At 46.4% G+C, this 19,385-nt stretch overlaps 1 protein-coding gene across 1 annotated transcript in view; it reads left to right on the forward strand.

Annotated features, from left to right (window-relative positions):
• The first annotated feature begins 384 nt into the window (after positions 1–384).
• LOC136375636 (obscurin-like) overlaps positions 385–19,385 on the forward strand; it is a 29,368-nt gene continuing 10,367 nt past the window's right edge. Inside the window, exons 1-18 of the mRNA XM_066341260.1 lie at positions 385–637; positions 3,168–3,291; positions 3,634–3,767; positions 4,117–4,229; positions 5,435–5,603; positions 6,626–6,707; positions 7,194–7,394; positions 7,967–8,027; positions 8,661–8,738; positions 8,884–9,056; positions 9,600–9,626; positions 9,937–10,089; positions 10,806–10,851; positions 11,304–11,381; positions 12,207–15,774; positions 16,356–16,478; positions 18,155–18,265; positions 18,902–19,069. Of these exons, the coding sequence (XP_066197357.1) occupies positions 385–637; positions 3,168–3,291; positions 3,634–3,767; positions 4,117–4,229; positions 5,435–5,603; positions 6,626–6,707; positions 7,194–7,394; positions 7,967–8,027; positions 8,661–8,738; positions 8,884–9,056; positions 9,600–9,626; positions 9,937–10,089; positions 10,806–10,851; positions 11,304–11,381; positions 12,207–15,774; positions 16,356–16,478; positions 18,155–18,265; positions 18,902–19,069 (5,662 nt within the window). The remainder of the gene's footprint in view (positions 638–3,167; positions 3,292–3,633; positions 3,768–4,116; positions 4,230–5,434; positions 5,604–6,625; positions 6,708–7,193; positions 7,395–7,966; positions 8,028–8,660; positions 8,739–8,883; positions 9,057–9,599; positions 9,627–9,936; positions 10,090–10,805; positions 10,852–11,303; positions 11,382–12,206; positions 15,775–16,355; positions 16,479–18,154; positions 18,266–18,901; positions 19,070–19,385) is intronic.

Raw genomic sequence — 19,385 nt, forward strand, 5'->3', positions numbered from 1 at the left:
CCACCCCTGGCCCACAATGCAGATTTTTCTACCCAATTACAAAACCCCACCCAGACCCATGGAGAAGAAGGTGAAAAAGAAGGACTCAGCCTCTGCCCTAAATCCTCCATCTCATTTTACTGTATTCTAAACCTTAAACCCGAGTTTTCCACCCTGTGATATCACACACTACTATCCAAACCCCACACTCACAATCCCAGTGCTGTTATTTAACTTTGGGATCCTTTTCCACGACCTCAGGTCAATGCAGTGTTTGCTTGGGGGTCAGTGCCTGTGAGCACAGAAAGTCTGGAATTCTCAGTGCCCAGGGCTCCAACACTGGATGATGCTGCTGTTTTCCTTTTTGCCCTGAAGAGAGAAAAGCTGTTGTTCTTGTCTGTAGGAATGGGTCCCCCCCAGGCAGAGATGGAGACCACTGTGCAGGCCTCGCTCCAGCGCGCCGATAAGGAGATCAAGACAGCCCTGAGAAAGCTCCTGGACTCTGCCTCCCTGCTGGTGACTCTTCCCCCAGGCATGAGAGCAGATGGTGGCCTTGGCCCTGCTGGGTCTGACTCTCCAGAGCACCCAGGGGCAGCAGCTGTGCCCTCTGTGCTAGTCCATGAAGCCAGTACCCAAACCCAGACTGCTGGAGGCCACGGTAGGTTGGGCATGAAGGTGGGAGATGTCCCCTCCCCAAGGAGCTGAGAGGCAGAAATATATTGAACGTGCCATTAATGATGTTTTTGGTTTGGCATGAAGGTGGGAGATGTCCCCCTGGGAAACTGAGAGGCAGAAATATATTGAATGTGCCAGTAATAATGCTTTTTTGGTTTGGCATGAAGGTGGGAGATGTCCTCCTGGGAAACTGAGAAGCAGAAAAATATTGAATGTACCAGTAATGATGTTTGTAACTTCATTTTTGTGTTGTTGTGTTTTTGAGTAGGAGAAGATTAAGAGAGGGCACGCAGACCCAAAGAAGTGTGGAGGGTCGGCTGGGGTTGGGTTGGATATAAGTTTTTGGGTAGATCTTTGTGAAAGCAGGAGGTGTTCAAAAACCATGTCTGAAACAGAGTTTGGTGCATCATCTGCCTAAAATTAAGGGATTGGAGATTTTTTCCACCTTTGGCCTTTTCTCCTGGCCTTGCTTCAAGTACTTTTGGGTGAGAAGGTGGGGTGAGATCTCTCCTTTACATTCAGAGAAGTCATTTGGGTTTTGATTTGGTGGGGTGGGTAAGGGTGGTTGCTTTTATTTTACTGTTTGTTGTAAACAAGCTGGAAATGTCCTTAATATCCTGGACCAAATGTCAGAGACTCTGCAGGGGTTCATTGAACTCTCAAGTTCACCTGCATTTCACTGACCCTGGAGCCTGGACAGACTCCTTTGCAGCTTCTGTGTGACTAAAACCAACCATGTATGTGGCTGTGTGTTGCTAGAAGAACAATTCCTTTGTTTTCCTGTTGTTTTAAAATTCATGGATGAGCGACAACCCTTCCACTCTTCCTCAGCTTCTGCCATAACAACTTGTCTAAGCTGTCTCTGTGTCAAGTCAGAATATCTGTTCTCCATCACTGTTAACCTAAAGGACAATGGAAGCAACCTTCAGCCCTCAAACTCCAGATAATTCCTTAAAAAATTAATATTCTTACTTAAAACTTAGCAAGAATAAAAGCTGTTCATAGAATCAGACCCAAAGCAACAGCATTAAAAAAAATGTCAGGGCTTTAAAAACTTTTTTCCTTTCTAGTAGGATATCATCTTTGGAAATAATCCTCTGGTGGAGTGGCATGACTCAAAAATCCTAAGCAAAATGTCACCTAGAAGAAAATTTCCTCAGTCACAGCTAAAGAGAAAATACAATAATGAGTTGGTTTGGCAGGTCTTTCATCTGAGCATGTTATGGGAATTATTTTAATCAGATGGAGACTTGACACCTCTCTCTATGATCACAGGCCTTCAATAAAAAGGAGGTAAATATTTCAGTAGTGCTGGTGACAGGAAAGCACAATCCCAGAACCTGGGATCTCTGATCCAGTAATGCCTTGAATAACCATGTTTTCCACCCCAATGGAGCTGTTTTATGTGATTTCTAGGAACAGCTGCTCTTTTCCAAAAACCAGCCAGCACCAAACATCCCTACAGTGCTCCCTAAAATATTCCTACCTGCTGGGTAGAAGAATCCTATAGATTTATCCTTTTCTCCTTAAATAAAAAAGGAAATTATGCACTTTATCTTACAGTGTAATTCGGATGGTCAATATCAAAAGGCAATCAGGTACTCTTGGAATGTGAGATCAAACCAGGTTTTGAAGCTGTATCTGATAAAATAATTGATAATAAAAGAAGAAAAATAACTGAAACATCCATCAAGCTGCACCATCTTTTGATTTCATCAAGCACCAGGTGCCAAACCTTGTTCTGGTGTAGCTTAGAGCTGTACAAGGACGTTTTCCAGTGGAGGTGCAGCAATGTTGAAGCTAAAAACATCACCAGGTCCTCTGTAACAGTTCATATTACTTCCATATCAATCACATCCTCAGCCAGGACCTGCTTTGACCGCCAGTTTACATCACTGTGAGCTCACTCATGTCCCTAATGCTGCCTGTGGTCACAGCAGTGACTCAGGGACTGTTTTAATGCCAGGCTGAATGGAAGAATTCATGTGGACAAAGCTAACACTGGCTTTCCCTGGAATGCATTTCAGTGGTGGGCTTGGCAGTGCTGGGCTGGTGGCTGGATTTGCTTTTAAAGGTCTTTTTTAACCTGAACGATCCTAAGATATAATGATTTTCTCACAGCCATGAGCTGGAACTCAAACACAGCTAAATTATCTCTAATAAAAGGCTGTGTGAACCCACACCATCCTTCCAGCTGACCTGTATTTCCCTGCCCTTCCCAACTGCCTTTCCCACCTTTATCCATGCATATTTCCTTACAGAGCAGCCAGTTTAGCCCAGTCAGCTGACTGAGTCAGCCCAGCCACCACTCTGGTGTTGTCCAACCCCTTTGCTTCATGTGCTCTTTGCAGAAGTGCCAAATTCTCCTCTAACCTTCAGTGCCTGCACCAGCTGAGGTCGGGTAGACCCAGTTCTGGCATGAGGCACACCAGAGATGGCCCCAAAGGTCAGCCCTGGGTTTGGGGTGTGGTCTCATGGGTGGTGTGACTAATTTTCCCAATTTCTGCTGCCAGCCAAAGCACCGAGGCAGGGTCCAGCTGAAGAACCAGGGGTGCCAAAGCCCAGCCCAGCTCCTTCCCGGGAAGAGGAGGCTGCAGGAGGTGAAAGCACTCAGGAACGCACTGTTCCCATTGACAGGTAAACACCCACCTCCACATTTCCAGGTGATACCTGTGGATTTATGAATGGGGCAGACTTTGATGCAAGAAAAAAACAAATCCTCGGTGGTGGTGGACCTGAACAGTTTATTGTAGGTTTGTCATTATTTTTAGAATCCTGGTGACAATGTTTTGTCAAAGAAGGGTAAAAAAAAAAAAAAAAAAAAAAAAAAAAAAAAAAAGTTGGAGACAAATTAATCTCCTTTAAACCAAAATTCTTCCTGCATTAATTTTAAGCAAATAAATCTTTGTCTTCTGGGTGCAATCCTACACCTGTTGTATGTGGCTATGCCATGATTTTTTCTCTTGGGTTTCTTGAAAGAACATCACCAGATGCAGGTGCAGGAGGCTGGTACAGGAGAGAAGGAGACGTGGTATGGGACGTGCACAGTGAAGTTTATATCGAGACTACAGAAAGAACTCGTGTTTACAAGACTGAGGAGAAGACTCCAACAAGTAAGACCAAACCCTGTTTCCCTTTCCCAATCCCACATTTGTCACTGTCTTCTCTTTTGGTAACAGCTGACTGATTTTTTAAAATATTCCAATTTTTTGAGTGGTAACTGTTTATTGAACAACAAGTAATAGGTAAGTGTGAAGATAAGAAACCTAAAAGTAATGCCAGCACGAGGAACCCCAAATATATTGCTGTTGTACCTTTTGACTTGACTTCAAACTACTGTTTATATTTAGGATATACTAAATGGCCTGTCCTTTAAATCCCATGGAGTAACTCCAGCTCTGTCAGCATGCTGGGAAAGAAGTTCCAGTGCTGTGCATGCAGAAAATGCTCTTTTCTCTCCAGGTCCTCCCTACATGCAAGTGACAATAGAGGATGTGCAGGTGAACTCTGGGGAAAGTGCCAAATTCCAGGCAGTCATTGAAGGAACCCCTCAGCCCACAGTTTTGTGGTTTAAGGTGAGTGCAGCCTCTTCTCTGGCTGAGAGTGAGGACAGTGGGAGGGACTGTAGTGCATTATTCCACAGGGAATTCCTCCCACACCTCTGCCACTGGCTCTGGATCATGTCTGTGAGTTTGTGGAGCCAGCTGTTCTCACTGAGCCACCCCCAGTGCATCTCACCCTGGGCTGTCACCATGTCACCCTGGGTCCTTTTGCAGAGAGGGAAACCAAGACGATTTTGGGGACTAAAAAGAGCAGGAAGAGAATTTGTTTCCACTTGAGTGCCACTGAGATATGTGCTGCAGTCTGTGCGGCAGGAATGGGACTGAGTGGTTTACCCCGATTTTCAGTGTGACTTCCAGGCTCTGTATCTTTCCTGCAACTACTTGGTAAAATCATTGTGACTAAGGACAATGAATATCCCATTGAAAGGAGAGAAATTATTTATTATTCCTTGGAATATTGTTGTCATATCTTGCTAGAGGCTCCCTTCCAGGCTGAAGAGCCCAAATCTGCTGTCAATCCTCATGCAGAAGCTCCTACAGAGGACACTGAGGATGATGTGCCAAATACTACCACACCACAGGCAAACCAAGCATTTATCAAATGATGCTTTGTGTCTTATCCTTCATTTCTTCCCTAATAATTTCTAGTATCTGACACCTTTTACCTCCCACCAGGCACTGAGCTGGTGATGGTGTGGGGTGATTTACTCAAATTTAAATTTTTGTTACAGTTTAATAAGGAAAAGATCAGAAACAGAGATTTTATGTGAGAAAGCAGGCTTGCACCACATCATATTTGTGGTATTACATGCATATATGTATATGTTGAATTATGTATTTTTATCTTGCATTTTACTGTCACGGGGACCTTTTGCAAATGCTCACAACCTGCTCTGTGTCACACACACTTCATCCTGCCCCTTTCTTCAAAGCATTTATGAATGTACAGAATCACAGAACCATTAAGGTTGGAAAGACCTCCAAGATCACAGAGTCCAACCTCTGACAGACCACCACCTTGTCCACCAGACCCACACCCAGTTGTTTCTAGCACACTTCCAGGGATGGTGACTCCACCACTCCCCTGGGGGCGGATTTTCTCCATGAGGTTTGCTCACATAAATAGCCTGTGTTTGTAGCTCTTGCTTCTTGAAGAGAGGAAATGTCTGTTTCCAGCTCGCCTTTTCCAGTGCCAAAATGTCATTTCCTTCCCTCAGGGCACTTCCCTGCTGACAGACAGCGACAGGGTCCAGCAGGGGAAGGAAGGAACAACGTATTTCTTAGTCGTGGACAATGCTGCCATGGAAGATGGTGGTGTTTATACCTGTGTTGCCAAAAATGCAGGAGGAGAGGTTTTGTGCAAGGCAGAGCTCGTTGTACGTGAAGGTAATGCCACCCTCTCACCTGTGCAGGAAATGCCACCCTCTCACCTCTAAAAGCAAAGCCACTGTTGTGGTTTGAAAACAAACCGAGTGAGAGGTTCCAAGTCAGAAATACAATTTAATGAGAAGAAAAGGAAAAAAAAAAATAAAAATGCAATAATACAAAAAAGACCACTGACAGAGTCAGAATTCACCCTGAGCAGCGTGATGGAGGCAGTCCAGGTGAGGTGGTCTTCCTGAAGCAGTGATCCTGTAGAAAGGTCTGGTAGCTCTTCTCCACTGGGAATCCAGTGGGTGAAGGCTGCCTGTACTGTCCCAAATCCCAGCTTATACCCAGGTGAGAATGCTTGGCTCCTCCCCATGGGCGGGGCATCTCCAAATGGGATGATGAGTCATCCAGGAGCTCCTTGATGGCCCATTAAAGAGAGATAACACCCGGAGGGAGTTATCTGTGAGTCATGCACAAGGCATTGATGGGCCATGAACTGAAGATGGTGATAGAATGCATCCTAAACGACAAGCCAGGACAGCCATGCTCTCACCTGTGAAGGCAATGTCACCCTCTCAGCTGCAGGAGTTGCTCCCACTGCCATGGCAAGATGTAATTTGTTGCAGCTGTGTTCTGTGTGGAATCTGTTCTGTGTTTCTGTGTAGCATTTGTACATGGCCAGTATGGCAGGACCCAGGATGAAAGCAAATCACAAAATCCCAAAATGGTTTGGGTTGGAAGGGACTTAAATATCCTCTAATTCCAACCCCCTGCCATGGGCAGGGACATCTGCTACTATCCCAGGTTCCTCCAAACCCCATCCAGCCCTGAACACTTCCAGGGATGGGACAGCCACTTCTCTGGGCAACCCCAAAGTTTATTTTGACACGTTCTGTTATCAAACAATTCCACTTAATTCTCCTTAGAAGTTTAGAAGACTCCTCTAATTTTTCCTGCCTTAAATTGTCCTGTAATAACTTTGCACACTATTAGCAAGGTCTGAATAATTACCCTCCTGTTTTCCTTCATTTCCAAAGCTAAGAAAGACCAAGAAGGAAAGAAAGTGGCCACCAGGAGAAAGCTGCACTCCCATTATGAGGTTAAGCAGGAGATTGGAAGGTAAATGAATTTTACAGCATCACTTCCAGGGAATATCTCACTGAGATGCTGAGGCAGAGGTGGGTCCTGAAAACTCTGAAAATGTGGGAAGTAAAGGCAGAATTGGGAGGTCACTCCAAGGTGTGCTGGGACAGCTCCAAGCAGGAAAAAAACATCCAAAGGTTGACAGATTAGTGCCCGGATGTGGCTCCTTGGCAACGAGAGCATCCCAAACCCATCACATCGGGTCTGTCCAAGGGATCCCAGAGCACCAACCTTTGCCAGCATGAGCCTGCATCAACTGCAACAGCTTTTTTCCCCTTGATGGGAAAATGTTACTTCCCTTTGGAGAAGCCAGGAGAGGGCAACAGCACCTCACACACAGCAAAATGAGCTTCTTGTGCTGGAGAACTGAAGCGCTGAGCAGCAGGGAAGCTGTCACAGGACAGGGTGTGGGAAAAGCTCTGCCCAGCTCTGATCAGGGCTTGTCCTTCGATTCCTGCACAGGGGCTGCTTCAGCTTCGTGAAACGGGTGGTGCACAAAGGGAACAGGGTGTCCTGTGCTGCCAAATTCATCCCCCTGCGGAGCAAGACCAAGTCCCGAGCTCACCAAGAGAGGGATATTCTTGCCTCTCTGTCCCACGACAGAATTACCAGGCTCCTGGATGAGTTTGAAACACGAAAAACACTGATTTTGATCCTGGAGTTGTATCCTTTTTGTGTGCAGTTGTGTGTGAAGAGGCTGGGAAGAGCTCAGTTATTAAACATCTAATTTTTTATTAATTTAATTATTGTAATTTAAATTAAATAATTAAAATTCTTTTTGCTTGTTGTTTTTTTCCTGGAAGAAAAGGACACATACAATCCTTCTCTGCACTGCAGGATAGCACAGCTCTGTGAGAGCTGCACTGCACTCCTCAGCTTCTGCTGGGTGAGAAAAATCAGACTCGTACATACGAGTGTGAATGAGTTGTGAAGCACCAAAATTATTTCCTGAAACATCTGGAGGTCATGAGCTCTGTTTCCACGAGATCCAGTCTGGGTGAGCCTGAGGGAAATGCAGAACAGAGAGCCCAAAATCAAGAGGCAGGTTTCAGCAGAAGTGACAGCAGGTTTAGAGCAGCCCAGTTCTGCAAGGACTCTGCTGCAGCAGAGACTTCCGTGACAATCCCATTGCCTGAGACCATCTCGGGAATTCTGCTCTTGGCTGGATGGAGGTGGTTCTGCAGCCAAAATAAGCTTTTCCATCTGGTTCTATTGTCCCTTAATGCCACTGCCAGATGCTCCAATGAGGAGCTCCTGGACCGTTTATTCAAGAAGAGCGTGGTCACCGAAGCTGAGGTGATTTCTCATCTGAAAGCCCAGAGTTGGTTCTTTCTGCACTTCCCTTTAGGAATATGAGGAATGTCTTTGAACCAGTGATAATCTAGCACAGCAGAATCAGCCTTTACCATGTGTTCCTATCAACTTTCATTGCCAGTTGGGTTTCTTTGGGGAATGACTACAAACAGCCAGAGGGTCTGACCACCAGCATTGAATTCGGCCTAAAAAAAAGATGATATTTGCTCTATTGTCATAATTTCTTGGCTATCTGTCATCTGCAGCTCCTATCTCCATTAAGACCATTTTATCCCCTTTTAACTGTATTCTATCTACACCCTTTCAGTCTTTTAAAAGAAAAGCTAAAATTATGGTTTCTAAGGGATTTTTTTTTTTTTTACATCCTTGGTGCTAAAAGTTCAAAACATTTCACATCTCCCATCTAGTAGCCAGGTGTCCAGTATTTATTGGTAAAATCAATTTTTTTTTCTTTTTTCTTTTTAGAAATTCTCAGAGGGAAACATCATAGAGTGGTTTGGATTGGGAGGGACCTTTAAAGATCAAATCTTGGTGAAATCAGGGACTCTCCTATTTACTCTCCCTGCTTACTAACGGTTTATTTATTAATTGTTTAATAATTGACCCAATCCTTAGGTCAAACTGTACATCAAGCAAATTTTAGAAGGGATCAAATATCTTCATGACAACAACATCCTTCATCTGGACATCAAGGTAATGAGCAATGACCAGTCTGGCTTTTCCCAGCCTCTTGCTGGCCAGGGATTGGGTGTTTTCTGTTTAGAATTATTCTTACAACTGAAAATACTCCCTGCTCTGGAGAAAAAAATCCTCCATTTATTATTATTTTTTTCAACAGCCATTGAATATCCTCATGGTTTATCCTGAGAGGGAAGACCTGAAGATCTGTGACTTTGGGTTTGCCCAGAGGATCACACCCGTGGAGCCCCAGTACAGCAAATACGGCTCTCCAGAGTTTGTTGCCCCAGAAATTGTTTCCCAGTCACCAGTGTCAAAAGGAACTGATATCTGGTAATCTCTCATTTTCTCAAAAAGCTTTTCCAGGCCCTCAATGGCCTGAATTTCCATTAGCTGTTAATTAGTAAATGGAGCAGTGATAATAACGCAGGAAGCTGAAAGCGAACGCTGACAATCCAAAAACCATCAAGGTTCTTTAAAGCTCCTTCTGCCTAATTTTTTTCAGCCATAATTGAACTCTGACTGCTAATTAATGCAAAGGAGCATCTTCGAGGACATGATCTCTATTCCAGGCATCAGCTAGAGGGAATGAGCCTAAAGGGCTTTCTAGACAAGGCTCACAAAATTAAAAAAAAAACCACATATTTTCAGTCTTTTCTTTTATCTGTGCTTTAAATATGAAGGATTGCTTGAGAACAATTTCAAAAAATATTGAAGGGAAAAAAATAATGGAAAAAAACCCAAGAGTTTTTGGGATTTATTTTCCTTGAAAGGTGAGAAGAAGGTGATCTTGCTGTGTTTAGTGGCTGAAAGAAGGGCTTGAGAAGGATGGAAAAACAGTGACAAAAATGACATTTGTGTTCCCTCTCTCCTCAGGGCTGTCGGAGTCATCACATATTTAAGGTAAATAAATCTTGGAAACACTCCCTCAACAACCCTTTGTCCATCAGAGCCCTCCAATACTTTCAAGTGAGGGATATGAGTGGAGCATTCAGTCCTTCCATAATGAGGACAATTTATTTTGTAGTTTCCTCATTTCCTGGTTGCTCCTCATGAACATTTTGAGTCCCAGGCACGTAACCCCTCAAGCATTTAAAAGCCCAATTAAGCATTTGTATTTTAAACCCCAGAAGCATTTGTGCTTCTGTCACTTGCACAGAAAATAGAAATCTAAAACCTGTTTCCTTTCATTTTATGCTGTTCCATAAATAAGCCTCACGTGCAAGTCTCCATTTGCTGGGGAGAACGACAGGAAAACTCTCCTAAATATCCAGAATGGGGAAATTTCATGGACCATTCCTGATGTTGTTCACTTGAGTGAAGATGCAAAGGACTTCATGAAAGGGATCCTGCAGCAGCACCCCAAGTGAGTGTCCTCCTGTGCCTGTGCAGGGCTGTGGGTGTCCCAGCAGCCACATCCCACCTCATCATTTGGGTTTGAAAAGTAGAAAGCTGAGTGAGATGTGGTTTTGCCCTAATTCTTCCTTATTATTCCCCATCACCCAACCCACAACTGGTGTATTTGCCAAATTGGCCTCTCTCTGGTGTGGTGATGTCCTTGCTCCCTGCCTCCTCCAGGCTGAGGAGTTCCTGGAATGATGCAGACGAGTGGGAAGAGCACAGACTGGTTTGGAGGGAGTCATGCGAGAATTAAATAACATTGACCACATTCATTAAGCAATTTCAAGCACAAAAGTTGGCTTGAAGGCATATTTACAGGCACTTGGTTTTAATTTCATTTCTACTCTTTCTGCCTGCTGCCGAAGCTGTTTTCACTCTGGCCACCTGAAGTCACTCTCAGAGCTGCTGTGGACACCTTTGAAGTCCTGCAGAGAGCCATGAGCTCTTCCTGAGCATCTGTGGGAAGTGTCAGACTGAAAAAGGAGGATATTTTCCCCTCAAGGGATGGAAACCTTGGGTTGGAAGCTGCTGTGTCTTTTTGGCTTCTCTGCTCCAAATCAGCATCCAAAAGACACAGCCCTGAGTGTGTGTGGGTGTCTGCATGCAGCAGCACCTTCAGGGAGATCAGTGATTGCAGTCGGAGGTGATTTCCTACTAAAATGTCAATTATTCTCTTCCCAGATCCAGGCCGAGTGCTTTGGACTGTCTTTCCCACAAATGGTTTATGGTAAGTTTGTCCTGGTCCTTTATTATTCATTTTTTAGTCAATATTAGTCCAATATTAGTCAATATCCAATCTAAACCTCCTTGGTGCAACCTGAGGCCATTCCCTCTTGTTCTATGCCATCAGTACAGAAAGGAAACTGGCCTTGCAGACCAAAGTTATGGTTTATACTCTAAAGTCTTAAATCACTAAGGAAAAGAGTTAAATATTAAAAACAGCAAACAGGATTTAATGACAGGTATTGAACAGGCTTGATTTAATCATTGAAAAGCTGATTTTGTCTGCAATTTAACCATGAAAGGACTGCAGCATCTGATCTGCTGTAACTTTCCTAAATTAAATGATTGTGTAAAGAGAGAATTGTAAAAAAAAAAAACCACAAAACACAAAAAGTTCTCAAGAAACGAAATCAGGATTTTTTTAACCAATGGTTTTCCTCTCATTCCACCTGGCAGCACAATGTCCCTCTTGAAGCAGCTCATTTCATCAATACCAAACAGCTCAAATTCATTGTGGCTCGGAGCAAGTGGCAGGTGAGTTGCCCCTAATCTGTGTTGGTTTTGTTTAGTTATATCTATTTCTAATTGCATCTGAATCTTTGAAAATCTTCTGGGCTGGGTCAGCGAGCTCAGCAGAGATATGAGCATGGCAGGGACTTGGGAAAAATCCCAAGAGAGATGGATGTGTCAGGAATTAGTTACCTAGGCTTTTACTGCCTGGACACCCATGCAGGTGCCTGTAAGACACAAGGTTGTGTCTAAGTTAGATGCCCTCAGCTGCCTTTTCAGCTGAATTACAGACAGGTGCCAAGAAAATGCCTCTTTTCCTGAAGTTCTCTCAAATAATTGGATTGATGGCCCTCTGGACATGCCAGTTTCTCTCTGCTGGCCAGAAGGAGAGGCCCATCTTCAACTGAGATGCCCCACACAGCAGAATTTAGAGCAGAGGAATCCCATCTCCCACACTTGGTAGGTCTTCTGCTGGCCTAAGTCACTGTGGGTTGCATTGCAGTCAGAGGATTTAAAGCCATTTACTCCAGCAAGTTTCTCATCTGAAGTTTTCTATCAAAAACTCCTTTCTGTCTGTTTTGAGTGGCCAGATTGACTTTGGAAATCTCCAACAGAGTCCTGTTTCCCCCAGTCACAAGAGCAAGGGTGTTCCCTGAACTCAATTTCATGTCTGTGAATGAGGGAAGAGAAAGATTTGGAGAGAGACTGAGGCCTGGATTTGACATGATCAGGGAGTGGCAGTGTCTAATTAGAGCCATGGGTGTGGTATTTAGGGGCGCAGGAGTTCATTTTGGGGTGTTTGCTTTCCATACTCCCACCATGTGCCCATCTCCTTGTCTACCTTCTCAGCGCTCCCTGATGTGCTACAAATCCATCCTGGTGATGAGGTCCATCCCAGAAATCCTGGAAAGGACCCATGACAACAGCTCCCTGGCCATCTCCCGACACCTCATTGAGGAAAGCACTTCATCCAGCACCAGTGGCTCCTCTTCAGACAACGAAAACTCCAATTTCCCCAAAAAGAGGCACTTTGGCTCCACCCCTGAGCTGCACTTGCCCGTATTTGATGCCCCGAGCCATCCTGAGCCTCTGAAACGAGCAGGTGAACGGGAGCACTCCAAAGCCTCCATCCCTCCAGTGAAACCCATGAGGAGGAAATATGCTTCGATGAAGGCTGAGGTGGGGGACATATCACCCACAGAAAGCAAAGAGCTCATGGCGAGTATCTTACAGGAGAAAGAGGAGAGGGTCCTTCCCAGCCTTCGGGCAGAGCCGTCCCAAAAAAGTGTCTCTGCTGAGCCTTCATCCCTGAGGGCTTCCACGGAAAGCACATCCCCTGTGCATCAGAAAGAAAAACCAGGCACGTCTTCATCTGAAAAGGACAGAACTGAAGAGGCAGGGGAGGGGACAGAAAAGCCCTCTGCCTGTGTTCCCAGGCAGAGTGTCATTAAAAGCACCTTCTACAGCCAGGCAAGTGAGCTGCCTGCAAGGCCACCTTCCTCACCAGGCAGGGAGTTCAGGAGGCACCTGGACAGAGCCAGAAGGACTTTCCGGAAGGCTGGCTACTCAAAGGTGCCCCTCAGTGGCCTCCGTGAGCCCCTCCTTGAGCAGTTTGAGTTGGAGGAAGAGGAAGAAGAAGGAGGAGACGATCGCAGAGAAAGTCTGCTGGGATCCTTGACCAAATCGGCGTCCTTTGACACTGCCAGGAAGCCACCACACCCTGCCATCGCTGGGGCCAGCCGCAGCAGGTCCCTGGATGACTACAGGCTGAGAGCCTCCAGATCCTTGAGGGAAGAGGGTATTCTGGAGGAGGACTGTGATGTGTTGTCCCAGGAAAGCTGCCCTGAAGGCAGTGATCACTGTGATGTCCCTGCAAGGCTTGGCAAGGGATGTTCTGGGGATCCAGCAGAGCAAAGGGTCGCTGGGAGAGCCAGCAAGGATTGCTCAGGAGAGAAGTCTTCTCCCTCCACACACTGTGAGGGGAACGGGTGCCCTCCTGCTCTTATCCAACAGGTAGAGGGACTCCCAGTGTCGCCTCACAGGAGTGAGAATAGGAAGCGTTTACTGAAGAAGTCGAAAGCCACTGAGATTGAGGAGGACGTTGAAGGTTTGGAAGGCAAAAGGCCCATTCCAAGTGCCCAGTGCTCAGACGTAACAGCATCATCAGCTCCAAAACGTGAGAGCACGGAGGGTAAATCTGCCTCTGACTCTGCTTTTCAGGAGGGAAGAGAATCCATTTCAACCCTCACACAGTCAGAGAGCACCCCAAAGTCATCTCCTCTGAGTAAGGGAGGCGTGTCTCTTCCCCAAGAGTCTGCTCCCACCAACACCCACCCAGATCCAACAGCTGGAAACCTGCTTATCAAAAGGACAGCCCCAGCCCCACCTTGGAAAGACAAAAGGCAGAAACATTCAGATGAAAAGACTTCTGCTCATGGCACTGCTGAATCTGAACTCATGGAGCATGAGAGCTCTGCTGTTCCAACAGAGCAAACAGAAACTGATTCACTTCCAGTATGTAAAGACAAAAGTGAGGAAATTCTTGGGAAAAGTGTTCCAGCAGCTACTGTCATGCTGGGCAAACTGCCAGGTACCCTCACAGCTGGTGAAGGTGTTCCTCAGAAGCTGGAGACCCACAAAGATGTGAGATCTGCTGTCCTGGAAGATGCAGAAGCAGCTGTTACAGGAATCACTCCACCATCAGCCCACGGTGATGAAAGCCAAGCACAGAAGAAGGCTCCTGTTCACTTAGACACAGCATCAGCTGTCCTTAAGGGAGAGCAACTCGCTGTTCCCAAAACCCCACCACCAGGATCAGTGCCAGCTCTGGTCTCCAGTGGAGCACAGCAGGCTCTCAGCAAGGACAAACCTGCTGCTCTGAGGAGTAAAAGCTCAGCTGTCACAGAGGTTGTTTCCAGTTTGGCCCATGAAGGAGCTGAGCCCTGGAAGGTTCCTGAAGGCCATGGATCAGAGCCTGCTGCTCTGGAGAGCAGACACTCAGCCAGAGCTGTGTCCTCCCAAAGCACTGCCCTCCCTCAGGTCTGGGAGACTGAAAATCAACAACATCCAGAGGTGTCAGTTCGCAGTGAGATGAGATCTGTTGTGACAGCAAGTGGAAGTCGAGCAGCTGGACAAGCTGTGGCTGCTCCTTTCCCCAAGGCTGGACACGGGGTGTTTGAGCAGCACAGGGCTGAGATTCCACACGGTCTGAAGAGTGGCAGTTCAGGTGCATTAACTGCTTCACCGGCAGAAGTTGCTCCAGCTTCAGCCTACGAACTGGTATATGAGGAATATCCAGAGGTTTATGGTGAGGGTGGAGGCATTGCCTTAGAAGGTGGAAGACGTGATGCTGGAAAAGCTTCCCCACCACTGCTCCGCAGGGATCACGGTCAGGAGCTGTCACACCACAGATCTTCTTTTTACAGTGACGAGGAGTCTGCTGTGCTGGAGGGCTTAGTGGACGAGATGGTTTCCCTCTCTGAAGAGATGAATGTTTGGGCAGAGTCAGTTTCTGGAGAGAAGGGAAGCAGGAAGCACATTTCTCCTCGCAGAGAGACGCTCTACAAAGACAGCCAAGCACACATGGACACCTCCTTCCCTTCTGTCCAACAGGGTGGAAGAGGAGAAGTCTCTGAGCAGGATGACCTTGCAGAACCCTACCTTGCTGTGAGTGAGGAGCCAGGAGGCCTGGAAGAGCAGGGAGCACAGACAGTTCCTCATGAATGCGAGCACCTGGAGGACTTGGCATTTGAGACCTCCCCTTCCAGCCGAGAGAGCGTTTCCTCCACAGAGAGCCTGGACACTGCAGAAAGACCCATCCACGTGCCAGTGATCAAGGACACTGGGAAACACCCAGAAGTTTCTTTGGTGAAAATCAAAGACCTGTCAGATGAAACACCCAGTCTTGGCAGCGGCCCCCAAAAATTCGACATCTCGGAAGTGGAGCCTGCCTACTTGAATTTCTCGGATTTGTACGACATTGTCTATTTTCCATTTGAGTTTCTGAGCTACAAGAAGCCTTCACCCAAACCAGTCCCTAGACGGTTCATGCTGCTTGGTGAAAGGGCAAGGTCCCCTCCTGCAGGACATCTCCATAAGGATAAAAGGCTGTGCATCAGGGAACAGGAGAACAAGAACAGGAAGAATGGTTTGGAAATATCTGAGGATTCAAAGGCAGCTAACTCATCAGCCATGGGGAAAGGGGCAGAGAGCCATAAAGAAATGTACAGCTCCCAAAAGGACTCCAGTGGGAAGCAGAAAAGCTCCTTCCACACCAAGTCTGGACTCTTTAAGCCATATGCAAGGTCTCATTCAGTGGAGCAGTCGGTGGAGCAGAGTCTGAAGAAGAAAGTAAAAGCTTCTGTTGCCCATATTTCAAGAATCCTAAAAGGAAAGACATCTCCTGCGCCAGAGGAAGGTAAATATTTCCCTCTGTTCCTTCACAGATTTGCTGCCATAACTGGGCTCTGCTACAGCTGCCCTTTTTAGTCCTCCAGGATATCTGAAGCTGTGGTTAGACTGGAATTGTAAATCTGGCCGTGGCAGGTTCTGAATTCAGTAGTCTCCACCATCAGGTCTCAGTTACTGGCTGGCTTCAGTGCAGTCAGCTGGCTTAATCCATTAATGGAAGGGGCTCAAATTCTCTGGTTGAGGTTGCACAGAAGCAGATCAGGGATGGGTGATGCTTTCATTGCTGAAGTTGTCTCCTGCAGTTGTCACATGGCAAATCTCTCAGGTTAAAGTAACTGGGAGAAGCTGAAGTCACCCTGGCTGCTGGACATGGGGACCTGTCCTTTCTTCTCTGCCATCCCTGGATATTCCCTGTTCTTCCAGGACACTGCTCTGTTTGCAGCAGCTGTCACAGACTTCCCTGTAAATCAGCTCTGGTTGATACGGGAACCTGTGACTATTTATGTGTGAAGGCAGAACTGTCACAGCCAATTGATGCCACGGGGGGAAGGCTGGCCTTGAATGACTTCTCATCCTTTCTCACAACAGAGTTTGGTGAGCTGGGAAGTGAGGCAGCAGAAAAGGAGCTGTTAATAGGGGCTGAAGGATCTCTGAAGAGGAAATCAGCACTCCCTTCATTCAAGCTACCAAGCCTCATCCCAAAGGAGAAAGGTATTGCTGTGGCAGGAGTTGCTGGTTTGTTTTACTCTCAAAGGAAAGAATTCAGGAAAAAATGGCTTTTTCTCCGGCAGGTTTCCCCTTTACTCCATCAGGAGCATTTTCTGAGGTCATGTTACTGTCCCAGCATTCAGCAAAGCCCAGATAAACACTGGGAAGAGCAGTTGTGGGAGGCTGGCAGCCCCTGGCCACTGTGGAGAAAACCCCTGGAGAAACAGAAGAAAACCTGAGTTGCCCCTTTCCCATGGAGATAGAAGCAGATTTGATGCTCTATAGCACCAAATTTCTCTCTTCTTGTGTTGTCTTGATCATAGAATCATTTAATTGGCTGAAACCTCTAAGTTTACTGAGTCCAACCCTTAACCCAGCACTGCCAAGGCCACCACTAAACCATGTCCCCAAGTGCCACACATCTGTTAAATCCCTCCAGGGATTGTGACTCCCTGGGACTCTTTCTCCAGTCGTTGGCAGCACTATCCATGAAGATATTTTCCCTAATATCTAAACTAAACCTCCTTTGGGGCAACTGAAGGCCACTTCCTCTGGTCCTATTTGATCCCCTCGTCTTTGAAACTCTGTAATTCAGTTTTGCCCCCACATTTAGGTTTGGCCAGAGGAAAACCCTTGCTGTGACAGGGTTTCTCTCTGCTCTGAGCTGTTCTGCTGCTTTAGCAGTACCAGGGCTGGACGATGCAGATATCCTCCATGGATTTTCCAAGATCCATCTGGATCTGTCACACTACACCCATGGGTGAACAGGGCTCCTTCACCTGTGAGCTCTGTGCCTGAAGGATTCTCCAAATGGTGGTCAAAGGAACGGGAAATCATGAACTGGAAAGGCTCTTGACCCCATTAAAAATGTTTTCTGATGTCCTGCAGGGGTTTTTTTCCACAAAGCTCTCCAGGCTATTCTGAATCACCCTGAAAGACAAGTGTCTGCCAGGAAAATGCCAGAGCCCCCTTGGAATGGAGAATGTAAACCCCCTCCTTCCAAATTACTATAATTTTGCAATTCAGGGGGCTTTAATGCAAAGATATGGGAAAAGGAATAACAGTTATTTACTAGGAAAATTCAAAATATAGTAGTACAAAAAAGCAAACGAACTAAAAAAGAAAAAAAAAAACCACTGACAGAGTTAGGATACAAGCTGACCCCCTGTTGGTCAGGCTGTTGGTAGGAGTCCTGTTAAGTCCTCCTGCAGTGACAGATGTGGTTCTGTTGGAGCAGAGATGATCCTGTAGAAGGGTGGAGTTTTCCTCTGAAGGTCCAGTGGTGCTGAGATGGGTCTGGTCTCCCTCTGGGAATCCAGTGCAAACAGGCTGTGCTGGGGTTCTGAATCCCAGGTTTGATCCAGGTAGGAATGCTTGGCTCCTCCCCTTGGGTGGAGCCTCTCCCAATGGGATGATGTAATTGTCTCAGCCCTGCAGTGAGCCTGGATGGCCCATGAACAGCAGATACCCCTGCAGGGAGGATGGGTGGTGGGAGAGATAAAGAACACTGCCCCAGTTGGTTTTATCAGCTGCCCACTAACAGAAAGACGCCCACCCCCTCTCTCCTCCAGAGTTATGAGATAAAGAAAAAACATCTCTTCATCTGGTTTCAGCAGACTGGGAATAGAATACATCTTGCATTGCAGCCCAAGACAAACCCTTTTCCCTCCTCTCTGCAGCCCCATCGTTCGTGGAGGAGCTCATGGACCAGGCTGCGGCCGCCGGACAGTGCGTGACGCTCTCGTGCCGCACGGCAGCTCACTCCTCCCTGCACATCAGCTGGTTCAGAGGTGACACTGCCACCCCTCCAGAGAGCCCCTGAGTCCCACAGAGCTGCAGGGAGGGCTTTAAACACCTTGGTATCAATCTGCAGGGCATTTATTAACACAACCTTACACGAGGCCAGCGTGTAAATGAGTTGTGAAGATGTGTCAAGTCCTGAGGGCTAACCTTCAACCTCCCAAAGGGGCTAAGAATAATATCTGCCAGAGGGCTCCTGGGGTGTGTTTTGTAAAGCAAAGACCTCTTATTAAATCTTTTGCAAAGGTTTAAGAAATGAGAAAACAGCAAATGATACAAAAACAGAAGGACAAAAGCCGTGCACAGGTGTTAGAGAAGCCCTTACACCTGGCTAGGACACCCCAAAAAGTCATAGCACCTCTGTGGTCCTTCTTAAGTACCTAACGTTTTTAGGAGGGCTTTTGGCTTGCTGTCCAATAGAAACTAGCTACATTTTAGAAGAACAGCTACAAAGACCAACAGGTACCTTTGGTGCCCTGGGCCAATGAGGGACTAACAGAAAGCTCTGGTGCTTCTTCCTTAAAAGTCATGGGTGTAACTGAAACCCCTTTTCCTTATTTACAAAGATTTGTTGGGGTGTGGAAATGCACTGCTTCAACTTACCTCTCCCATCTGCTGCTTTCCAGATGGGATACCTGTCCAGAGCAGCAGCCGGATCCTCATTTCATCCACCCTCAAACACTTCCAGCTGTTAACGATTCTCTCCGTTAATGCTGAGGATTTTGGTATTTACACCTGTGTGGCCACAAACTCTCTGGGCTCAGCATCCACCTCTTGTGTCATAAGAAAAGCAGGTGAGAGAAGGAGTAGCTGCAGAAATAGGTATTTAAGTATTTCTGCCCCCAAAAGTGTAACCTATCGATACCTTTGAGGTGAGATTTCTGCACATTCCCTCTTCTTCACTCTCTATTTTCTCTTCTGGATTAAGAGCCACTCCAAGACAAAATCTTAGCACCGAGTTTAAATTGGGGTTGGTAAAACTGCTGTTCCACTAGATGTGTGTGTATATGTATACATAAAAAAATACATGTTTTATATATATATATATATATAAAATATCTGTAGCTGAGACATGCTGGGTGTAGAGTTTTGTATCACAGCAGTGCTGCT

The sequence above is a fragment of the Sylvia atricapilla genome, chromosome 1, assembly GCF_009819655.1.
Source record: "Sylvia atricapilla isolate bSylAtr1 chromosome 1, bSylAtr1.pri, whole genome shotgun sequence".
Taxonomy (NCBI): Eukaryota; Metazoa; Chordata; class Aves; order Passeriformes; family Sylviidae; genus Sylvia; species Sylvia atricapilla.